Genomic DNA, 21,279 nt, shown 5'->3' with positions numbered 1-21,279 from the left:
AGGGAGCTCCTCTCCTGTTACTGTCCCAGAGAGGGGGGTCCCCGCCCCTCCCCCCAGGTGCGCCCAGCAAGCTGTCTCCAGAGCCCCTTCCCCGGGGCCCTTCTCACTGCCCGCTTGGGGAGGGCCGGGTGAACACTCGCTGGGTGGGTGAACATGAATAATGAAAGGAGAGGGATCCCGGGCACCCCTAGGGGCCAGGGCACCTGCAGACCGGGCTTCCAAACAGAGGTGACTGCGAGGGTGCTGCTCCAGTGAAGGAGGAACCCCCACTCTCCACTCATTCCTTCACTCTCCCAACGCCTGCTCATGAGTGATGCTGGGGCCTCGAGGAGGGCGCCGTCTCGGGGGGCAGACTACACTAGGGCACAGTCAGACACAGGCACCCCCATCTGCACCCCCATCCCGGGCCAGGCCTGGGCCAGCGCGAGGAGCCCCAGGGCCGGGAGGGAAGTGCCCAGAGCCCGGTGCCTTCCTAATTTCCACTCTTCAGGGGGCTCCTGAAAGTGAAAATGTGAAACATGGAGCCTAATTCATCTCCCCTGTGCCCCCAAGTTTGCCTCTCCCCCATGAGCCTCAAATCTCAAGTGGACCTTAACTTTAGCGACCCCTTCCACACACCCTCCCGCCCTGGCTCTCGCTCCCCATCTCCCACGGGAGGCCGCTCCAGCCTCAGCACCCCCATCTCCTGCTTCAGGAAGCGCCCCACCGGGAGCCCCAGCCGAGCGCCAGGACGCACCCCCCGCGTTCCTCCGGCCCCGGGGCGGCCTCCGCGCCTCCAACGGCCTCCCCCGCCGGGCGCAGCCACGCGCCTGCGCGGGACGTCTGCCCACCCGGGGACACAGTCCCGGGCGCCTAGTCCCACGCCGGCCGCACCCAACCTCCGCCGGCCCCACGCCACCTTACTCAGACCAGCTTTACAAGGTCCCAGCTCTAAGTGACGGGCCCCTTGGCACCCAGGTCCTCACTAAGAACCCCCCAATCCCACCCCGCCGGGCGAGACCCTGCCCAAGGCCCGCTGCAGCGCCCCCTATGCGGGCACCGCCCCAGGGACCCTCCAGACCCCGCCTCCAGCTCTGGCCTCGCCCATAGGACCCTCCGCAAGCCCCGCCCTATTGCCATGGCCCCGCCCCGCGCCTGCGCAGCTCGGCTCAGGACCGTTGCCAGCCCCCCAAAGGCTCTAACGGCTCTAACAGCTCCACTCCATCGGCAGCTCTGGGCACCAGGGAGGTGTCCAAGTTCAGCGGCTGCCCAGACCGAGGAAGATGCTCGGGGAAGAGCAGGCCATGAGGCTTGGGGTGGGGGACCGCCGAGGCACGGGGCGAGCTCGGAAAAGGTGCTTGTTCAAGCTGGGCGGGAATGAGAACTCGGAGCGGAAGCCAGAAGGGTGAGGAGGCGCTGGACCGGGCATGCGCGAGGGGCGTGGCGCTGCGGGGAGGGGGCTGGGGGCGGCATCGCGGCCCGTGGGGCGGGTCCGGCCGCTGTAACGGCTGATGCCTGCCCCCGGCGTGGTTTACCTGCCCCGGGATCGCGCTCAGACCTCGGGGCAGCTGGGCCCTGTACGCACGCTTGGTGCCGTCCCGGAACCCCGGGCCCGGGCAGCCAGCAGCAAGCACGCACGAGCCCTCCCGGGAGAGGGCGTCGAGCCCCGCGTGGGAACCGGGCCGGAGGGGGCAGCAGGGAGGCCATGGTGGCCCGGCGGGAGCGGAGGGACGGTGGAGGCCGGGGATACCCCGGGGAAGGACACAGGGCCAGCGGCTGGACCTTCAGACCCTGGGGAAGGGAAAGCTGATGGAAGTGGGAGGTGACCCTTTGGAGAAGGCAGCGATAATGGGCAGTGTCTGGCAAGGGCCGGGCCACCGGTGTGACCCTGGGCCCCTCTTCCCAACAGCTCCACCAGCGTGTGCAGCCTGTCCTATGCCGAGGACGATGAGGAGAAGATACCAGGTGCATGTTCTGGGGCCACTTGTGGGGCGTGGGGGGTCAGTGGAGGAAGCCAAGGAGCACTGCAGAGGTGTGGCTGGTGGGAAGACTCCCCAAGCCCATTCCGCCGGCCCACCACGGGGTTCTTACTGGGTTGCAAATCGTTCCCAAGACTCCAAACCCCATGACTGGATGCTAGACTCAGGATTTGGAGGCTGCAGACCCGAAATAGCTGGGCTGCCCGGGCTGGGCCGGCAGCCTCTGCAGCAGGAGTGGGCATGAGTGGCTCTCTCGGGCCTGTCCTCGGAGCCCGGACACTGGCCCAGGGTGGTGGTGGTTTACCGGCTTCCACGCCCGTGGCCAAGAGCCAGGCATCCTCAGTGTCTGGTTACTTCAGGTGCCCGTGAGCCCTCTTCTGGGGGATCATTTGGTGGTGTTTGTCTGCACCCCGTGCAACTCCCCACTCTCACTGGCTTCAGCGTTCACCTGGGAGGTGAAGGCCAATGACAGGACCTACAACGACCAGTTTAAGGAGAAGGTCTTCCTGTGTTGGCAAAGGAAGAAGTACAAGGTGGGTGGCCCCGGCCCCACCGCTCTCTCCTACTTCCACCCTCCCAGCCTACTTCTATCCCCAGTTTTAATCATAAGCAAATGACCAGTTTGGTGCTAGAATTTGTCCTGTGTCTCCTTGCCCCCCCCCCCCAGTTCACATTAAAATAAGTTAATACTAAACCTTCAAAGTACTTCAGGATCTACATAAAATCTCCGTGTGTGTGTAACTCACTTTGTGAAATATTGGGGTAACAGCCTTGTTCAGTGAATCTTTGCATCCAGTAGGAGCTCAATTAATGCTGACTAAAGGCTTTACACTCAGTTGGCACTCAATAAATGCTGGCCTGAGGGCTTTGTATTCAGCTCGCTCTTAGTAGAGCTAGCTTGAGGCTTTATATGCACTGGGTGCTCAATTGTTGTTGATATGGTCAAAGGGCAGGGTGAGGCCAAAGTGGGGCCCTGGCCTGGGCAGTACCCCCACACTGGCTCTCATTCCAGAGCAACATCATCCACACCACCAAGTACAACTTCTTCTCTTTCCTGCCTTTAAACCTTTACGAGCAGTTCCACCGAATGTCCAACACCTACTTCCTTCTTGTCATCATTCTCCAGGTAGGACAGGGTTGGGGTGGCCCCAGGAGTCAGCACCTGTGCGCACACCATTCCTTCCCCATAGTCTAATCACCTCCTCCCTGATTACCTTTGACACATGGCTCTGTAGATACATGGGAGGTGTAAAAGGGTTTATCTCTGTGGTTGGTGGTTTGGTTGGATGGGTGGGGGAAGCAGGGGGAGCAGTGTCTGGCTCCTCACACACTGGGAGCACCCTCATGGTTGCGTCCCTCACTGCTCAGCCCAGGGCCTGGCACACAAGAGGTGATCAATATGTGTTCAGTGATGAAGGTGCATGAGTGGATCCTCCAGGTCCAAAGAGGGTGCAGCTCCTCCCCAAGATGGACGGCCTTGTTCATATGACCACCTTGGCCCTAGTCCACTGAATTGACCCCAAAGGGTGAGGAGGAAAGAAGAGTTGGGAGCAGGTTCTTGTGAGTGGAAATAGAGAAGTTGTTCCAAGGTTTGTTGGGGAGAGGTGGCTGGCCCCAGGCCCAGGTGATATTGGCAGGTGGGACACAGGATGCCAGGTTGAGGGGCTGCATGGGAGGGCAGGGGAAGGCAGTTGTGGGGATTGTCCAGGGATGGTGGATCGGTGTGACCCACCCTGTGTGTCAGGCCGCATTTCCTGAGATCGCCACGATGCCCTGGTTCGCCCTCTTTGCCCCACTCATCTGCCTCCTTGCCATCCGGGCCACCAGAGACCTGGTAGATGACATTGTAAGTGGGGTTGAGGGACAGCTGGGGAGGGAATTGGTGGCAGGGTGGGGTCCTTGTCTTGCTGCCACAAGGGATAGGTGCAGGTGCCTCATGGCCCTTTGGCCCTTGCTGCTAATAGCCATTGTCCCTCCCTTCCCCCACCAGGATCCCTGGACAGATATATCTGGCATGGGCTCACTATCTGAGCAAACATGTATTAGCTGGATCTGTGCTTTATTCCTGGGCCCTCACCAGGGCTGTTTGGGGGCATGATGTAAGGGGCATGGCTAGAGTGGGGCCACCCCTCTGACCCACCCTTTTTGACTCAGGGGCGACATAGGAGTGACAGGACCATCAACAACAGGCCCTGCAAGATGCTGGTGGGAGAGAGGTGAGGCCTCTGGCACTGTGTAGGGACGTTCATCCAGCACAGCTGTGTGTGTGTTTTGGGGGGATCATATTAGGGAGGGGTGCCCAGCAGAGTGCCCGGAACCTTCCATACCCCCAGACATCTTGGTTGAGTCTGATGTCTGACAGGGACCTAGCCATTACTTATTAGATGCCTGCTGTCTACCAGGCCTGGGGGTGTGCCCTGTGATGGGGGACAAAGGCTGAGGACCTGATTGTTAACCTGGCAGGCCTAAGAGTTCAGTTGGAAAGGGAGGCAGAGAAGGTCTGAAGAGGCTTGGATACAGAACTGGAAGGAGGGGGCAAGGTTAGGGAAGGTTGGACTTCCTGAGTGGGCTGAGACCCATCCCCCCCCCAAAGACATGCAGGTGGGCACGCAAGGAAGCAAATCACCACGGGCATCTGCAGCCCCCACCTCATACAGTTCCTCCAGCTTAGGGGTGGCACGGAGGCCAAGGATTCCAAAGATGGGCCTATTTGGGGCCCCCTCTCACACCTGCCACCCTCCTCCCACAGCTTTCTGTGTAAAAAATGGAAGGACCTTTGTGTGGGGGACCTGGTCTGTCTGCATGGAGACAATATTGTCCCGGTGAGCTGGTGTGAGCCAGGCCCAGAACTCTCCACTCCTGGGGGTTGGGGCTGCCATCCCACTTCTCTTCCTCCTGTCTTCCCCTGCAATGATGTTTCCTTCCTCCCATCCCCACTCTCCCCACCCCAGGCCGATGTGCTCTTGCTGTCCAGCACGGAGCCCAACAGCCTGTGCTATGTGGAGACAGCTGACATTGATGGGTGAGGCTCAGGTCATCACTAGGGATCTGGGAGCCAGTGAGGTCTTCCCCATTCCCCAACGGCCACAAAATGTGGCTTCCCAAGCCCAATGGGATATTTAGGTCATTCATTCTGGGAGCACTTGTGGGGCACCTGCAAGCTGGCAGGGGGCAATAACATTAAATCAGATGAAGGGACTCGCCTTCTTTGTATCAACATTTCTGGAAGCCATACTGTGCTCCAGGTGCACCTGCCCAAAAGAAGGCCTGGGGTTTGCCCTCAGCCATTTTGAAAATGTCCTGTGTGACCTTGGGCAAGCCCTTCTCCCACTCTGGGCCTCGGCGTCGTGGTTGGCAGCTGGCGCAAACAGTGGGGGCTCAGTGAACATATTTGAGTGACTCTTGAAAGGGGCTAGGGTTGCCTTGCCTGAATGCTGTCTGTCCCCACTTCTTACCTAGCTCCCCTTCTTATCACCAGAGAGACCAACTTGAAGTACAGGCAGGCCCTGATAATGACGCATCGTGAGCTGAAAAATGTAAAGAGCATGGCTTCCTTCCAAGGTGAGATGTGGCAGTTCATCCACCATCCACCCCATTTGAGCCGTTGTCTGCCCCTCTGCACAGTGAGCATGAAAGTTCCGCACCTCACTGGGCTTTGGAGGATGGTGATGGGGTTTGCTGGAGTGGGGTGAAATAGCTTTTAACAGGCCAGCTTATCCCAAGCCTGTTTCATGTCCTTTGAATCCATGTAATAGTCGGGGAGTTTTCTGTTATTATTAAAGAACATGTTGCACTATTTTATCAGACATTTTCTTTTTAAAACGATCACGTTAATCAAATGTTTTTCACTGTTTAACCAAAAAAGCAGCCTGTTGTGTCTACAGAGACAGGGAACCGACTCATCCATCACAGTATATATTTGTTCCCCACCTGAAAAGTGAGACATTTCACACCTGTGGGCTTATAAGTACTGCTTGCCCAAGGCCCAACAAAAAGATACATTATTTTTTCCCTGTCCTGTTGCAAAGACAAGTTACTCTAATTGGTGCCGGAGCAGAATCTTTCTCTTGAACCACAGACCTTTTGCTCCTGACATTCAAGCACTGGTTACATTTGTTTTCATATTATCTGAGGAAATGACAGGCACTATATGCCAGGTTCTGGGCTGGGTCCCAAGGTCCCCAGCATGACGGAGACGAGGCTGGCACCTCTTCTCATGGAACTCTCAGGCCTTCAAGACACCACTGGCAGGAATAAATGTCTAGTGGCCTCCCAGGATTGTAACCAGGAGGAAGGTGGCTTGGTGGGGAGGATCTGAGCTGGCTGGAGGGTCGGAAGAGAGGGTTTCCTTGAGAAGGTGTGAGTTCTGGCACAAGGGACAGCATGCACAAAGGCCCTGAAGTTTAACAGAACCAGCTTTTGGAGCATCCAGGAGAGGAGGCTGCATGTCAGGGGGTGGAGGTGCTAGTGGGGCAAGTTTGGGGCAGTGTGAGGGTGGCTGGAGCCAGAAGGTGATGGGGAGTATTCCCCACACCCTGCCTCACTCTCCATTGGAGAGGCATGGCCCGACCCCAGCCATACCCCTCAGCTGCCTGATTGCTCTGTTTCCCACAGGCACGGTGGTGTGTGAAGAACCCAACAGTCGGATGCACTACTTTACGGGACGCCTGGAGTGGGAGGGCAAGAAATACCCCTTGGACAGTGGCAACATCCTTCTACGTGGCTGCAAGATTCGAAACACAGATACTTGCTACGGAATGGTCATCTATGCTGGTATGGCTACTCTGGGGTCTCTGTAGCATGAGCTGTCATGGTAGGGGTGAGTGAGAACCCTGAAGTTGTTGGCAGGAGGTTACAAGGCCAGGGCCTGGCTGCCAAAAGATGTGGGACTCCTGGCACAGTTTCTATAGAACCTTGGGTTCTAAAACTGGAAATAAATATATTGAGCCAGCACCCTTGTATGTAGATGGATGAGTGGCTAGGCAGGTAAGTGGTTGAATGAGTAGAGGGGTGGGGTAACAGATGTAGGATGAGATGGATAAATGGGCAGGTGGACTGACTGATGCAAACTGCAGGTGTTGACACAAAGATCATGAAGAACTGTGGCAAGGTCCATCTGAAGAAAACCAAGATAGACAATATGATGAACAAGCTGGTGGTCCTGGTGAGCTTCCCTGGGGTGGAGGTGGAGGGGGACACAGAAGAGGGAAGGGAAAGGGCCCTTTCCTCCCATAGACAGAAGCCCCGGCTGTCATTTTTCAGGCCCCAGTTTCCTTCCTCGGCAAAATATGTGCAGCCTGATCCTGCAGACAGACATCTGTGAGCCAGCGAATCTTCTTATAATCACAATATTAAAAAAATGTCTCAATCCTCACATTTTTCCAAACCCACAAGAGATAATAAAAATGCTCGTCTACTCTCCATTGATATTTATTTAACAATTCTCAACTTTTTGCCTAATCAACTGTCTTTTTAAATAAAAGTCATTGTAATAATTTTTATAATAGCAGCCACAAAATCCAACAAAATCCCTGCAAGTCCCCTCCCCGGGCACTGCCAGCCACCACCTCTCAGCCCCGCTCCCCCCATCCTGATGTCAGAGCTTGAGTAAGGGGGGCTTCTCATCTTCTGTTTGTCTTTTACACTATGGTATCTCTGTACTGCCCTGGGTCCCTCCACATGCTCCACTGTCTCCTGTTCTCTGAACAGATCTTCATATGCGTGGTGCTGACCTCTATAGCTTTGACCTTTGGCTTCTGGAGCAAGGTGACGGAATTCAAGAAGCACAACTATGTCCTTGAGACGCACATGTACAGAATGACCAGCGAGTCTTTCTTCATGTTCTTGAGCTTTCTCATCCTGCTCAGTGTCATGATGCCCCTGGCCATGTTCATCATGTGAGTCCCAGAGCCTCCTCCCCACCTACTACCCAGCTGGAGAGAAGTGGGAGCTCTGGTGGTTCATGACAGGGCATGACCCAGTGTGTGTTTACAGAGCTGAATTCATCTACCTGGGGAACAGTATTTTCATTGACTGGGATGTGGAGATGTACTACGAGCCCCAGGGCATACCTGCCAAAGCCCGAAGCACCAGCCTCAATGTCCAGCTGGGCCAGGTAGAGTACATCTTCTCAGACAAGACTGGTACGCTCACACAGAACATCATGACTTTCAAGAAGTGCTGCATCAGCGGCATTGTCTACGAACAGGACGAGGAGGAAGCCCTACGTGAAGGGAACCCCTTCCTCTGGAACAAATTTGCCGATGGGAAGCTGCTCTTCAAAAACACAAGACTCGTGAGCATTGTGCGCAGCAACAAGGACAAGATGGTGCAGGAGTTCTGGCGCCTGCTGGCCATCTGCCACACGGTGATGGTGGAAGAGAAAGACAGTGAGTGCTTCACTGGCTGCCCAGACCCTGAGGCTTCTGAGGTGGTTTTCTGGCCTTTGAGTAGTCCATCCCAACCCCCAAGGCTCCTGTCATCCAGCTTAGAAGATGTTCAGGCCTGGGGCTCAAGATCTGTTACTGAGGGGGGGGGGGGGGGGGCATCTAGACTGGGACCCAAGTGCCCATCAGCTTAGAGGTTGTACTGGCCCAAGAGACCACTGTCTTATCATTATCTGATGAGCACACACTGTGTCCATTTCCTCCCCTGGGCATCAGAGATGGGTGGTGATTCCTCAAAAAAGAAAGCAAGTTGTTAGTGAATGTGCCATTCCCCCATCCCACTCCCATGGTCCTCTCCCCTGTCAGACCAACTGTTGTACCAGGCAGCTTCCCCTGACGAGGAGGCATTGGTCTCAGCGGCCCGGAATTATGGCTACGTGTTCCTGGCACGCACACAGGACAGCATCACGGTGATGGAGCTCGGGGAGGAGCGGGTGTACCAGGTCCTGGCCATGATGGACTTCAACAGTGTCCGAAAACGGATGTCCGTGCTGGGTGAGCACCCTAGGCCCAGGGATGGAGATGGGTAGGAAGGGGAGCGCTTATGGGCAGCCAAGCCTCTCCCTCCACAGTCCGAAACCCCGAGGGCTCCATTTACCTCTACACCAAAGGCGCAGACACTGTCCTCTTTGAATGCTTGCATAAGAAAGACGTGTATAAAAAAGAGCAGACCATGATCGTGGCCACAGAACAGGCCTTAACTGTGAGTCCCATGGGAAGGGAGGGAGAGTGGGTAAGGGGGTAGAGGGAGGGAAGATAGAGGGAGGAAGGGTAGGGGAAGAGGCTATGCAGAGAAATGGCCTCAGGTACACAGGGTAGTCATGTACAGTTGACCAGGCTGTGCCCTTCCCCCTACACACATGGGCAAGGGAAAGCTGAACTCCATGCTATACCTGCACAGAGGGGGCATTTTTTTTCTAAGTGACACAAGATACCCTCTGTGTTTAGCCTTTGAACCTGGATGCTCCCCCCACCCCCAAACCTCTTCCAGTCAGGCCTGGGTTCTGGGACACACTCAGCCCCAAATCTTTTGTCTGTGTGTGAAGCCCAAACTTCTCAGCCAAGATTTCAAACTGTCTTTGTGTCTCCTGCTGGCTCTCTAGACTGGCTCTCCTTGCCCCCAGGGCATTCCTCAGGACCCCAGTTTCTGTTTTGCAGTATTCTCCATGCTCAGGTGATGCCCCAGGAACTTTGCACACACTGTTCCCTCTGCTTGGATGCTTTCCTTTACTCTGTAACTCAGGATCTTTTGGTCCTCAGGGCTCTGCCACCTCCAGAGAGACTTTCCCTCCTGACCCTTTGGGGTTGCCCAAGAGCTTTGCTGGTTCCCCAGCATCACCCAGCACAGGAGCAAGGGGGGTGTTTGTGCAAAGAATGTCCTGGGCCCCTCATTCAGGACTTCTCAGAGTGCCTTGCTCTGTCAGGGGGGGGAGTCTGGGGCAGGCAGCTAGTCTCTAAGAACTGGAGAAGTGCAGGCGAGGTTCAGGGGGCCTAGGCAGAGGGAGAAGGGGCTGAGGGGAGTGGTGGCTGGAGAAGTGCCCAGGGAGGCAGAGTGGTGACAGGGTGGCACCTGCCCGCCTGGCCGGCTCCCAGTCCTTTGCTGAACAGACCCTGCGCACACTGTGCCTGGCCTACAAGAAGGTGGATGAGGATGAGTATGAGGAGTGGCGCCAGCGGCACCAGGAAGCCAGCATCCTTCTTCAGAACCGGGCCCAAGCCCTGCACCAAGTGTACGAGGAAATGGAGCAGAACCTCCAGGTGGGCGTGCACAGGAGGTGAGGGGGCTCCAGCACCCTGGCTATGAGACCATGGATCTCCTACTCATGCCAGGGTTTGCTGGGTCCCTGCTCAGTCTGTTCCCGGCTCCCCCACCCCCTTCCAGCTGCTGGGAGTCACAGCCATTGAAGACAGGCTCCAGGATGGCGTCCCTGAAACCATCCAGTGTCTCAAGCAAGGGAAAATCAAAGTGTGGGTACTCACAGGGGACAAGCAAGGTAGGTCCCAGGGCGGCCATCGATGTATGGGAGAGAACTCATACGTGCCCACCATCAGCCTGTCCCTTCCCTCTACCTTGTCCTGGGGAAGGAGGAAATGGGATGATTAAAACTACTGGGGTCCCCCAGGCACCTCCCTCAGACCGGTGCCAGCAGGGTCCCCATTAGCCCTAGTGTGGGCTGGAGGCACATACACACAAAATATTTAAAATAATGTTTTACAGCTGTGTTGGTATAAAGACAAATATACAAGCTAGAATACATATTAACTTTTTATTCTGATTTTAAAATAAATTAAGCATTTTTGTGGGTTCCTAAAAGTGCCCATGGTCCCTAGCATGATAGGTCTGACGATCTCTTGGCCCCTGCCCCAGATAGCCAAAGTGCAGGCCCCTTTGCTCAGAGCTGCAGCCAAAGTCTCAGGGCTGGCTCTCATTGGCTGGCCTGGGTTACCAATAGCCATAGCCAGGAGTGGGGCAGGGTGGGTGGGCATGGCCCCCAGGCAGGGGGCTGAGCTGGGCTGGTTTGCAGAGACCGCAGTGAACATTGGCTATGCCTGCCAGCTGCTGTCTGAGGACATGGGCATTCTAGAGGAGGAGAAGATAACGTAAGGAGTTGGGGGTTGGTAGCAGATGAACTGGGTGGGGGCAGGGAACAGGGTGAGGGTGGGGGATGGTGAACACCCAGGTGTGGCCCTGGAGTGTGGCCCTGGGGGTCAGCAGAGTGTCCTCAGCCTCCACCTGACTAGACTACCAGAGAGGGAAAATGAGGCACAGCTGGGAGTAGGGGATTAAGGAAGCTTGTGCCTGGACATGGCTGAGCCCCAAATGGGTCCCTGCAGTCAGATCCTGGAAACCTACCTGGAGAGCAGCAGCAGCAACCTGCCACAGGTCAAGACGGCCGCCATGATCGTTAGTGGAGAGTTTCTGGTCAGTGTCAGCCCAGGCCTGACTGTGGGGTCCCTGGCACAGGGGAGGGGGCTGAGAGGAGCAGCAGACTGGGGGTGGGAATGGACTGTTGGAAAAGCCAAAGTGAAAGCCACGCTGTGAGATGGTTCTCAGAGGGACTGGAACCCATGTGGTCAAGTCCAGCCTGGGGTTTGGGGCAGGAGGCCAGGAGGGAGGAGAGTCCAGTTGGGGGATGTTCATGAAGGGGAGGGGTACAAGCAGACTGATGTGTCCCCTTCCTCCCACCCTCCCTTGCTGGCCAGGATCAGCTGATAAGGAGCAAAACAGGGCTGGTACGGCAGAATAAGGACCCCAACACCCAAGAGAGTCCGGAGGCGTGGCGGGAGCGGGCCTTCGTGGAGCTGGCCTCTAGGTGCCAAGCAGTCATCTGCTGCCGGGTGACGCCCAAGCAAAAGGCCTTGATTGTGGCGCTGGTCAAAAAATACCAAAATGTGGTGACCCTGGCCATTGGGGACGGCGCCAACGACGTCAATATGATCAAGAGTGGGTGGTGGGCACCAGGTCTGGGTGGGAAGGCCTGTGGTGGGCTGGGGGTGGCCCAGGACCAACACACTGCATTTGCCCCTGCAGCTGCGGACATCGGCGTAGGGCTAGCAGGCCAGGAGGGCATGCAGGCGGTGCAGAACAGCGACTACATGCTGGCCCAATTCCGCTTCTTGAGGCGGTTGCTGCTGGTGCACGGGCGCTGGTCCTACATGCGAGTGTGCAAGTTCCTACGTTACTTCATCTACAAGACGCTGACTATGATGATGGTTCAGATCTGGTTCGCTTTCTATAGTGGCTTCACTGCCCAGGTGCACTGGAGGGAACAACCCTTTGGGGAATCTCTGGATGGGGATACTGTGCCCTTCTCATGGCCTCCAGAAGGGTGATAGGCACTGCCTACTCACACTCTGGGATCCTCATGGGGCAGGGCCATACAACCATTTCCATGGCTGCATTCATAGAGGTATAAAGTCCAGATAAAGGGAGGGGGTGGTTCCTGCTCAATCAGCTCTGTACCCAAAATTTTCAGGAATATTTGACTAAATTTGAGCTCTGAAGCCAGGGCAGGGCAGCAGATGCTCCAAAGGGTAGATCTCCTAGGGGAAAGAGGGAAAGCTTGAACCCCAGAGAAGAAGAGACTGTGGGGGCTGGGTACCTGACTTCAAGACACTCTCGACAGTATCATGGTGAAGAATAAATGTGCTTCCTAGAGCCTTAGAAGAGTTATAGGGTGTTGATTTCCCCTCGTGTAAGGAAATTGTCTGAAAATAGACAGTCATGATAAGGAATAAGCTCCCTGTCATTGATACCCAGGCATTTGAGAGGGAGCTTTACCAGAGGACACCCTTGAATAAATATATATTGTTTTACTTTTTTGTTTCTAGATATTTTATTCTTTTAGATGCTGCTGTGCATGGAATTTGTTTTCTTAATTCCCTTTTGGGATTGCTTCTTGCTGGTGTGTAGAAGAAATAGATGGGTTTTTTATATGTTGATTGTGCCCTGCAAGTTTGCTAAATTCTCTTTATTGACTCAAGGAGATTTCTGGTGGATCCTTTGGGATTTTCTGCATGTCGCCTACAAATAAAGATAGTGTTTTCTCTTTCCTTCTTTCCAATTTGGATGCCTTTTATTTCCTTTCCTTACCTAACTGCTCGAGCTAGAACTCCCAGTGAGACGGTGAGGGCTGGCATCCTTGTTTTGTTCCTGATCTTAGTGAGGACAGCATTCCATCTTTCTACATTTCTTAACTGGGATTCTTCTGTAGGAAGAACCAACCATTCCTTCTCCCTCATTTATTTATGAAATTATTTTTATCAATATGGACTCCTGGATATTTTTTATTATATATTTTGTTGCTCCAATTTTCCCTAGTTTGTTCTTTCGACATGGGCCTGATTTTTCCCTAAGTGTGTCTTCATTTTCTAGTGCTATAAGAGGTTCCAGGCTAAGTTTGTTCTTTCCTTGCCCCAGCCCTGGAATCAGCCACTCCCATAAGGAGCCCTGGTTCTTTTCATTAGAGAAGGGTAACATTAGACACCAAGAGCTAAGTGCTCAGTGTCTGCTCGGTGCTACTGGGGAGCTATTACCCTCTTAGTAGACAGAGTTAGGAAATGTACACATATTAGCCCACACATCTCTATTTTTATCTATATGTCTATCCATCTACCTATGTTGTGTATATTAAGAAACTGAGTTCACACTGATACTTCTGATTCCAATCCCACAAGACAAGGTTCAGCTTAGCCTTCTCCAGGTACTCCTTTATGACTCTTCTCTTCCAGCAGGGAGAAACTTGATTCTTGTACAATTCTTGATCATTCCTCTTTTGCTTACTCGCAGAATGCACATAAAATGGTTTTTTTGTCCTGATTGGTGTGGCTCAGTTGGGCATTGTCCCATACACCAGAAGGTTGCTGGTTCGATTTCTGGTCAGGAAATATGCCCATGTTTCGAGCTCGATTCCCAGTGGAGGGCATGCAGAGGGCAGCCAAACAATGTTTTGTTTCTCCCTCCTCTCTCTAACTCTCTCTAAAAATCAATTTAAAAATTTTTTTTTTTAATTTTTTTGTCAATGTAAGAAACATTCAAACCTACAGAGAATTTTTGTGAGTATTTGAGCCAAATTGCCGGGAAGCAAAATCTCAGTGGACTGAGATAATGCTCCAGAGAATGGCAGTTTTGTACCTTATTTTATACATTACAATCAAAAGAGCAGATGCAAGTGGGTTACATGAAATCCGTTGGTGATAGATTAGGGAGGTGTGGAGAAAGCAAAGCTGGGAAACCTCTGGGATTTGGATGAAAAGTAAAATGATAGACATCTTTCACATAGATGGGTACAGGATAGTTCAGTCAACAACTCAACAACAGTGAGGGGATCTGTGGTCTCCACAGAGAGGTAGGTGCCTGTGCTTTGAGTAGTCTGGAAAAAGGAAAAGTACCTTGACATTCCAAAGATATGTTATCATAGATGCAAAAAGACAATAGGCTCAGTTAAGGTAAAGATTGACCTTTGTCAGTAAGATACAGACCTAGGACATGAGTACTTGCCATAAACTGTTTTTAGTTAAAAAGTTTTAATTTCAGACCATCCTTTCTGGTTACTTTCAGTCTCTGAGTTTGCAAGGCCGCCACACAGGCCTTCCCTGAGCTTGTCAGGTTAGCATATGGCCCCTTTTTGTCCATATTTTAAAAAATGGTTTTTGAAACTGACCCCTCCCTCCACGCCCCGTCCCATATCCTTTAACTTGACTGGATTCATGCATTGGGAAGGGAGTTAGTTGGGCCCATTGTTTGCTGGGATCTCTTCCAACTCTTTTTTATCCATCAATGACTCCCTAAATCTAAAATGACGAAAACCCACACTTTTTAGCCATTTTCCCTCCAGTAGCTCTTTATTTGCAGCTCACATATTAAAACACTCAAAGATTCTATTTTAAAAGAATTAGATTCTTGCCTCTCTCTCTCTCTCTCTCTCTCTCTCTCTCTCTCTCTCTCTCTCTCTCTCTCTCTCTCTGCCTTTTCTCTTCCATCAGAACTTAACCCAACCCTTGATTATAATGCAATTTTCTAACTCTCTGGGAATCCTCCCCAGGTGCAGAGCTACCTTGGGTGGGTGTCCCCTGGTAAAGAGCATTTCCTTTTCTAGCCATTTGGCACCTGAAGACTTACCACTAACCACATTCTCCCATCCTTTCTCCTCCCTAGACTCTGTATGAAGGCTGGTACCTGGCTCTCTTCAACCTGCTGTACACCACCCTCCCAGTTCTGTACATTGGGCTCTTCGAGCAGGTGAGCAGGCCTAGGACTTGCCTCCTCCTTCCCTGTAGATGCTCCTGTCTCTGCCCCACCTTCTCCCCCTGGGGAGCTGAGCTGAGGTGGGGGCAGGGCTGGGAGATTACTACTGTTCCCACCATTGCCCAACCTGATGGTGGGTGAAACCCTCTTGCCCAGCTACCACTCACAAATCTCAGTCCCCCTGTCTGCCCATCTCCCCACACAGTGGGGAGGGGATAAGAAGAGATGGTTCTCCTGTTTAAGAGAGGTATGGCTAAGTGATCCAGACTAAGCAGTCCAGTAAAACTTTTAGGATGATGGAAGTGCCTCATGCCTATGCTGTCCAGACAAGAGCCACCAGCCACAGATGGTTAATGAAAAGCACTTGTGGCATGCCTGGTGTGACCTGAGGAACAGAACTTTGCATTTTCTTTTTTTTTTAAGTTTTTAAACTGTGCTAAAACACCAGTAACAAAATTCACCATTTTGACGTGCATGGTTCAGGCACACTGAGCATGCATGTTGCTGCAAAACCAACCTCCGGAATTCCTTCACCCCTACCCCCACCCCAGGATGTGAGCGCCAAGCAGAGCCTGGAACTCCCCAAGCTGTACATTGCTGGCCAAAAGGATGAGTTCTTCAACTACTGGGTCTTCTTCCAAGCCATTGTCCATGGCACAAGCGCCTCTCTGGTCAACTTCTTCATGACCCTATGGATCAGCTATGACATTATTGGGCCCCTCAGTGACTATCAGTCTTTGTCCACAGTCATGTCCCTGTCGGGCCTGCTGACTGTCACCATGGAGGTAGGCAGGGACCATGGAGGTAGGCAGGGCTGCTGCCTGTCCTACCCCTGGTGGGACCATGGACACCAGCCAAGGATGTCTCATCACCTGGTGACCCTGCCTGAGAGGCCTTAGCAGGTGCCACCCTTCAGCCTCCTCCACAGAGCCTTGCCTAGAGTCCTAGCCCCACTGGCTTAACCCTCTTTCCTATTCAGGTCATCCTCATCATCAAGTACTGGACGGTCCTGACTGTGCTGTCCATTTTCTTCAGCCTCTGCTTCTACACGGCCGTAACTTGGACCAGTCAGAGCTTCTGGCTCTTCACAATCTCCCCCAAGACCTTCCCTTTTCTGTGTGAGCCCCCCAGCAGGGGACAGGGCAGCCAGCCCTGGAGATGGGTGGGACTTGTGACTTAAGGGAATTTGCACAAAGGCATCTTGGGGGTGAAGGGCGAGGAAGGAGGTGGGGTGTCGGGAAAGGGGGCCCAGAGCAGGCTCTGGGGAGGCTCTGCCCTTGGCCAGGCCATAACCCTTCCCTGTCTCCTCTAGATGTTGACAGAAATGTGATGTCCCACCCCACCGTCCTGCTGGTGGTCCTGCTGAATGTGTCATTGAACACCTTGCCCGTACTGGCCTTGCGTATCATTTACCAAGCCCTCAAGCAGCCACGTCCCAAGGTGAGGGTGGCTGGGGTCCCCACTGCACAATGCTGGAAGCAGGAACTCGAAAGAGATGCAGAGCTCGGTGTAAGGGGTTGGAGACCCAGACGCACACCTCATGCCCTCGGGGGAGGGGGGGCAAGTAACAGGCCCCAGGACCCCAGGGAAAAAACCATAGTTCCTGGGATGGAGGCAGCCAGCCTGGATCCAGTGCTGGCAATGTTAGACTTCCACCATGAATTATCTAGGACTTGGGGGTTGAGATGACAGAAATGACCTGGAAAAGGTTTAGGCAAAAGGAGGAGCTTAGAAACACCACTGTGTGCCTGTCCATCAATAGATAAATAGATAAACACAGTGTATGGTTTACCCACATAATGGAATATTATTCAGCCTTTAAAAAGAAGGAAATTCTGTCTCCTGCTATGAGGTGGATGAACCTTGAGGACATTATGCTCAGTGACATAAACCAGTCACAAAAGGACAATATTGTGTGATTCCACTCATAGGAGGAGGCCACTAGAGGAGTCAGATTCATAGAAACAGAAAGTAGATAGTGGGAGACAGAGGCTGGGGGAGTTAGTATTTAATGGGGACAATGTCAGTTTGTGAAGTTCTGGAGCTGGATGGGAGGTGATGGTTACATAACAGTGTGAATGAAAGTACTTAATGCCACTGAGCTATACTCTTAAAAATGGTTAAAATGGGATAATGTCTATTTTACCACAGTGGAAAAAGGGGGGTGGGAGACTTACTGGCCCAGGTAACAGAAACCTAGAAGGACCAGTTGCAGCTAGGATGGGCTGCAGAATTGACTGGAATAGTGGACAAAGATATGGCCACAGACCTGCCACATTCTGCCACACAGGCTGGAGACATGGCTGCCCCATGGTTAATTTCTCCTGCCTTTGCCATAAGAGGGCACTTCCGTCACCTCCTAGCTGACCCAGAGTCAGGTCACAGGGTCAACTTGGGTAGGGAAGGGCCTGGCCAATGTATGGTGGCCACTGGGAGCAGGTGACCTGAGAGCAATCAACGCAGCGGGGGAGCCTGATGACCCTGTTTCCCCTTTGCTCAGCAGGAAAAGGAGGAGGAGGAGAAGGAGGAGAAAGAGGTCCCGATCGAGGAGATCATGGTGGCGCCGCGCGCCCGGCGCTCCAGCTACGCCTTCTCCCACCAAGAAGGCTATGCAAACCTCATCACACAGGGCACAATTCTGCGGAGGACACCAGGCATCCACAGACAGACATTCGCAATGCCATCTGATGAAGAAATTGCCTCAAACATGGATGTCGTCTGATGAACTGCCCATGAGCATCGAGTCACCCTAGCGCCAGTGGAAGACGTCATCCCTGGGGGAGAATAGGCTCTAGCACTGAGGGGAAGGTGTCCTCTGAGCATACACAGCCCGCCTTTGCAGTGAGCTCCTCCTTGACTGTGGAAGGGCAGTCCTCCTTTTTTTTCCCCTTTGGTATATGTAATAATGAAAAATTAATTAGGCCACGAAGTCTATAAATTAATACTGTTTTGAGTTGGTACAATGCTCTTTTGAACACACATTTTCATGTCTAATACAGTTACCTGAATGTCCATTTTCATGTAACTCTTACACAGTATAGATTCCATTTGTGTCATCACTCGTCTAAGTATTAAAAACGTTCGACATTCTTCTAAGTCTTCACAACACCCCCTGTGAGGTGGTAGTTGGAATTGACTCCATTCTACAGAACATAGAAATCAATGGTTTGTGATTTAAATCAAAACACAAAACTATATGCTATGGTAAAGGAAGAATAAAATCCCAAATTAAAGAGTATTTCTCAGCACTTAACAATGTCTGCACAGAGCAGGAGTTGAGTAAGCACTGCTTGGATAAAGGACAAATGACATGTCTTTGACATGCCTAGCACTGATGACAGCCCTGTCTTGGGAGAAGGGCAGGGGCCCATGGGCTCCCTGGCCTAGGTAATACAAAGCCACTCAGCCAAATCCTTGGGGTGTCAGTGTTTCCTTTCTGCCAAATAAATGATGGGACTCCCCTTTGAATTTATACTGCTATTTATAAATAGATATTAAAATCCAATTAAGTGTATAAAGAGCCACAGTGCCCTAGAAGGAAACATCTTTAAAACTGTGTAGCTGTTCATACACTAAGGACAGAAATTAGGAGGTTAACGCTATGCTGTTTTTTTCAGTTAAAGATTTCTATGTATTTCTAAAGCTAAAGCACTGGTGCCCACATAACCCTTCCTGCGGAAGAAGCCTTACTCAGAGCAGCGAGTCCACCTCTCCAGAGTGCGTGCTACACGGACTTTTGGCCTCAAGGATGGCCTGCGGCCTGGGCTCGCCCCGGGCCCTCCGGGGCGCGCTGCTGACTCTCGCTGCTGTTTGCTCCACGTCCGTCTCTAACCCACTCCCTCTGCTGATTCCGCGGAGAACAGATCGCTCCCGGAAGGTGGGCTGAGCGTAGGAGCTCCTTTGGTCCTAAGGCCCTCTGACCATTTGTTCCTGAGTTATACTCCCAAAGAGTAAATGGTAACATAAAATGATTAAGAAAATTTATTCTGTAGAGTGGCCAACCGGAGGCCGTTTTGTCACAGGCTGCATGGAATGGGAGGCCCCACCCCCACCCCGGCATGGGCATGTCATAGCTCCACCTTGACCCCTTTTATCATAGGCAGGCTTGTGGGCACCCACTTCTTATACTCCAGGTACTGCCCTCCAAAGCAGTGAATTTTGTTTGATCACAAAAGACTCACCACATTGTCAGAGCACAGCCAGTGCCACAGATGGGGTTGCACAGCATCACCTGGGCTCCAATATTCCAGTAAAACCACCCAAAGGATGCCAGAACCAGGTATACACTCCACTTGTCACCAGACTATGGGTTCCTGATTTTTCATTCTGTACCCCATGGCTGAAATTGCAACAAACTGTAAACATTGCCGCTTTCCTCAGACGTTCTCCAAAGGCCACCATCAGCAGGCCTGTGGCACCGAGCCAGGTGATTGGCTTCAGGTTCTGGCCAAAACATATTTTCAGGTGTGAACACTATCCAAGAAGAAAGAGCAGCTACGTGTACTCCAGACTGTGATTTGAGAGAAAGGACTCCAAGGACAGACTTTCGGGATTATTGACTACTGTGACTAAGTATTTAGAATACCGGAACGACGACAGGGAGGGAGCACATATACCTGGAAGCCACTGGTTTCATATCAAGTCAGGGACTAGAAAGAAGGCTTTCCAGGGACTGAAACCACAGTGTGAGGGGAAATCCTATACTGGCTGTGGGGGATTCACTAGATGTGACCAGTGAAACTAATTCCAAAAAGACTGGCTAAAATTTAGCAGGACCCACCATGGGAACAAGAAGTCAGGAAAGCCAGCTCTAATAGATGGCTATCTGGGAGCCTAGTGGGCGGCCGGCAGGGTGGCAGCAGCAGTTCATCGAGCCTGGCTAAGCAGAGCTCCAGTTAGGGACTCTGGACTGTCTGACTCTGGGCTGGCCTCGCTGGCCTCGGATAGCTGGTTCCCTGCCTGTGGGTCGGATAGGGGTCAGATGCAGAGGGCCCCCCAGCCGGAAACGGGGGGCAGCCAGAAAGGAAGCCACCCCCTCGTCCATCACACAACACAAGTTCCTGGGGAACTAGGGCTAAGCATTCATAGACAACCTACTTCTGAGTCTGCTTTCCTCCGTGGTAGAGTAGCTCTCTCACGGCAATCTAGATCTTCTGAAAGTCAGCCTTTGAGATCAGGGTTTGTCCTTCCACGCCTAGGGGGCAAGGAAGGGGAAGGGGACTGTCACAGCTCTGTGGGAGCTGTATGTACCAACCCCCTGGGAGGCTTAGTGGGAAGGATGGGGATGGGGGAGGGGGACAGGTAGGGAGGTGAGGGGGAGACAAATAGAGGGGGTGGGGGGAGGGGCGCAGAGCTCTCTCCTGCTGGTCTCCTGCCTCTGCTCAGTGAGAGCCACCTCTCCGACCCCACAGTGGCTTCAGCCACCAGCTGGGACACCTGTTCTCATGAATTATGAATGTTCTTAATGGCAAATAGAATGGTGAATTATTTCCAAAAAGTTTCAATTTACCCAGATCCATCAAAGGAATCACTATCTATGGCAGCTATAACCTTACAAAATGCATTTCTTAGTGGTTTTCCACATTTGAACATTAATGGAGTTTAGAACAAGTTGATTCCAACTCTCATGGATGACTTTGAGGAGTTCCAGACTTCCAAAGTTAGAGGAAATAACTGCAGATGTGGTGGAAACAGCAAGAGAACTAGAATTAGAAGTGGAGCCTGAAGATGTGACTGAATTGCTGCAATCTTATGATTAAACTTTAATAGGTAGATGAGAAGCTGTTTCTTGTGGATAAGCAAAGAAAGTAGTTTCTTGAGACAGAATCTACTTCTAGTGAAGGTGTTATTAAGATTGTTGAAATGACAAAAGATTTAGATTATCACATAAACTTAGTTGATAAAGCAATGGCAGAATGTGACAGGACTGACTTCAACTTTGAAAGAAGCTCTACTGTGGGTAAAACCACTATGGAAAACTGTGGAATTTCCTCAAAAAAATTAAAAGTGGAACTGCCATTTGACCCAGTGATCTCACTTCTAGGAATATATCCTAAGAATCTCCAAACACCAACCAGAAAGAATATATGCACCCCTATGTTCATAGCAGCATTATTTATAATAGCTA

General features: G+C 52.4%; 1 protein-coding gene across 1 annotated transcript; it reads left to right on the top strand.

The window, feature by feature from the left end:
* Nucleotides 1-1,212: 1,212 nt before the first annotated feature.
* On the top strand, nucleotides 1,213-19,622 carry LOC308556245 (phospholipid-transporting ATPase IK-like; the record flags this gene model as incomplete). The annotated part of the gene is made up of 29 exons (XM_081135424.1): nucleotides 1,213-1,384; nucleotides 1,889-1,944; nucleotides 2,400-2,491; nucleotides 2,971-3,084; nucleotides 3,706-3,804; nucleotides 4,113-4,174; nucleotides 4,708-4,780; nucleotides 4,910-4,980; nucleotides 5,437-5,519; nucleotides 6,573-6,731; nucleotides 7,034-7,122; nucleotides 7,668-7,855; nucleotides 7,953-8,347; nucleotides 8,711-8,899; nucleotides 8,977-9,107; nucleotides 9,998-10,162; nucleotides 10,287-10,398; nucleotides 10,930-11,005; nucleotides 11,240-11,327; nucleotides 11,609-11,849; nucleotides 11,937-12,160; nucleotides 15,063-15,146; nucleotides 15,704-15,937; nucleotides 16,132-16,270; nucleotides 16,465-16,592; nucleotides 17,656-17,868; nucleotides 18,796-19,029; nucleotides 19,252-19,431; nucleotides 19,533-19,622. Exons 1-29 carry the CDS (start codon nucleotides 1,263-1,265, stop codon nucleotides 19,620-19,622), a joined length of 4,131 nt encoding a protein of 1,376 aa, XP_080991550.1. The 5' UTR covers nucleotides 1,213-1,262.
* Between the last annotated feature and the right edge of the window lie 1,657 nt (nucleotides 19,623-21,279).

Source organism: Miniopterus schreibersii (assembly GCF_964146895.1).
Source record: "Miniopterus schreibersii genome assembly, chromosome: 4".
NCBI classification, from domain to species: domain Eukaryota; kingdom Metazoa; phylum Chordata; class Mammalia; order Chiroptera; family Miniopteridae; genus Miniopterus; species Miniopterus schreibersii.
This window is presented reverse-complemented; position numbering and strand designations above follow the sequence as displayed.